The sequence below is a fragment of the Diadema setosum genome, chromosome 16 (genome assembly GCF_964275005.1).
Source record: "Diadema setosum chromosome 16, eeDiaSeto1, whole genome shotgun sequence".
In the NCBI taxonomy this organism is placed as follows: Eukaryota; Metazoa; Echinodermata; class Echinoidea; order Diadematoida; family Diadematidae; genus Diadema; species Diadema setosum.
The window spans coordinates 16,141,240-16,143,754 of NC_092700.1; the positions used below are offsets into that span (position 1 = coordinate 16,141,240).

Sequence of the window (2,515 nt, forward strand, 5' to 3'; positions counted from 1 at the left end):
ACAAATAATGAAAGGATGAATTCTTCCATTCGTAAATCTGTACATACACATTTAATGTTTCAATTTCGCTAAGAGATACTTACACTCAATTACAAAAAGCACTATCAAACATAGTTACTTTCCCCCAACTCTGGCAAAACATATTCAATCATTTGCTGATACGAAAAAAATAACAACTAAGATATAAACACGATGTTGACACAGAAATATGTAGACGTATGACTGGAGAACCTACGTGAGTGGGAAATTGTATCAAATGTCACATATTTGTTCCTTAACATCCGCGTCTTAGTTTTAAGAAGTCCAAAATCTTATATACGAATTTTGCTTCTTTATGTGATTTGTTACTGTCACAAATCTTATAATGATTTTTGAATTTGCTAGTATCTCGCCCATCAGCAGGGGCAGGGCTTTTAATATAAAAGATATCTTAAAACTGTTATTCTATATCGCCATCTATTGTACTTCTAAACTATGTTGGATACTATATCGTAATTATTATGTATGAGTTATAAGTATTTAAATGGAAATCCAATTGTTATCAAGGAGACAGTTTGATATATTGTATGTTTATAATAATAATATAGACAAAAATATGAAATAAATTGAAATTGAAATATGTGAACACTGTATAACTAAACCAACAAACGTAGCCTTAATTCTAGCTATTCTGTTAAATCTTATTAACAGAGATACAGTTGAAAACGTCAAGACTTGAGTTGGCAGCGTATTAGACAGTGTTCCCATCGTGAATTTGGTTTGTGAAAAAAAAAATACATTCGTTGGGAAATTCATGAAAATTTGAAATGAATCGGCGTTGTAATCAGTCCATTTCTAACTTGATAAAAATGGATAAATATATGCTTTCAGAGTGTTACAAAATGCTATTGTTGACAAAATAATCAAATTTGAATAGAAGAATTTAAAAAGAAAACGTATAAGGACGTTGATAGGCATTACACAACGTCCTTCTCTGAGGACACTTCAAATTTGCCCTGTATTCTTTCGCTAAATATAGAGGTTTTCCCAGTCGCTGACGACATCATAAAGAGATCTTTCACGGCTGTACGAAATGCAGGGTTTCTGACTGCATAAATGATCGGATTAGCGCATGAATTGCAGAAAGCAAGGACAGTGATGAAGTTGTACAGTGGACTGTAGAGATACGTTGTTGGGATCACACCAAGATTGTAGGCCAGGTAGGCGGTTTGGGACGATGACCAGCATACGATGAAAACGGCTACCACCACGAACAGCATCTTCAAGACACGTTTCTTTGCAACGAGATGCTTGGCTGACGGATTTGAGTGTTCCTCCTGGCGACTGCCTTCCCTCAGGTACAGGCGGGACTGGCGATGGAGAACCAAAGCTGTTTGCGCCTGACTTATTAACATAATGAGAGCGGGGAACAGAAACATGACTAAATACAGCATACACCCAACAAGGAGCTGTGTTCCGCGGGAAGAGAATATTTCTACGCATTTGAAATTCTCGACGCGACTGACGACGAGCAAAAATAAGTTTGCTATGAAAGTCGAAATCCAGATGGTGACGATTACTATGGTCACTCTCTTTCTTGTGACAAGTCGCTTGAAGCGAAGTGGGTAGGCGATGGCAAGGTATCGTTCAAGAGGTATCACTGTCAGGGTGAGTATGGACGCATCAATCGAGATCCATAAACACAGAGATGTTGACACCACCTTACAGTAGATCGTTCCCAGCAATGTTTGAGGAACCCTGAGAGGCACCGGCAGCGGGAGCATGAAGACTGACGTCAGGAAATCTGCAGCGGCCAGTGCTCCGATCAGGACATCGGTCGATCTGCTGTTCCTCCGCCTGGCGTGCAGGACGAGCACCACCATGAGATTTCCCACGATTCCAAGCAAAGCCGCAAACATTTTTAAAATGGTCACCCAGCTCCAGACGATAGGCTGCCATAACCAAGTCACCTGTGTTGATTGGTCGCTTTCGGACAGAACTGACGAACTTTCAGAGACGCTGAAAATCGAAAGACTGTCTTCTGCCTCAAGAATTGACGAATCACTCGTTATCAAAAAATCCCTTGTAATGACATTGTATTTGTCGAAAGCTTCGGTATCGTCTCTCTTTTCTGAAAGAGTAAATGATAACTCTGACATCCCCTCAGATTCGATATATTCACAGCTGACGTATCCATAAAGTGTGACGAATAGCAAATAAACGTAGACACGATGAATTTCCATGGCTGTCCTTTAGAATGAGGAGGTTAACAAAGTCAAATTTAATGATTGTAACATAAATACAAATATATGAATAGATATATTGTGCAATGGGTACAAATCATAAAACCTTTAAGCAGTGTTGTTGTTTTATCAGTTTGAGGTTGGGTTCCCTGATCAAAGTCAGGGAAATGATGAAGAGAATGTAGGTCTATAAATTGTCATTCAGAATACATCCGAAATATCTTAAAGCTCATTGATTATCCAATTGAAATTTTGTTTGCATATTGGGCTAGAGGGGAATAATGCAGATCACG

General features: G+C 38.7%; 1 protein-coding gene across 1 annotated transcript; it reads right to left on the bottom strand.

Annotated features, from left to right (window-relative positions):
- Positions 1-956: 956 nt before the first annotated feature.
- Positions 957-1,898, bottom strand: LOC140239623 (galanin receptor 2a-like). The gene has a single exon (XM_072319454.1). The coding sequence runs from the start codon at positions 1,896-1,898 to the stop codon at positions 957-959; it is 942 nt and encodes a 313-aa protein (XP_072175555.1).
- Between the last annotated feature and the right edge of the window lie 617 nt (positions 1,899-2,515).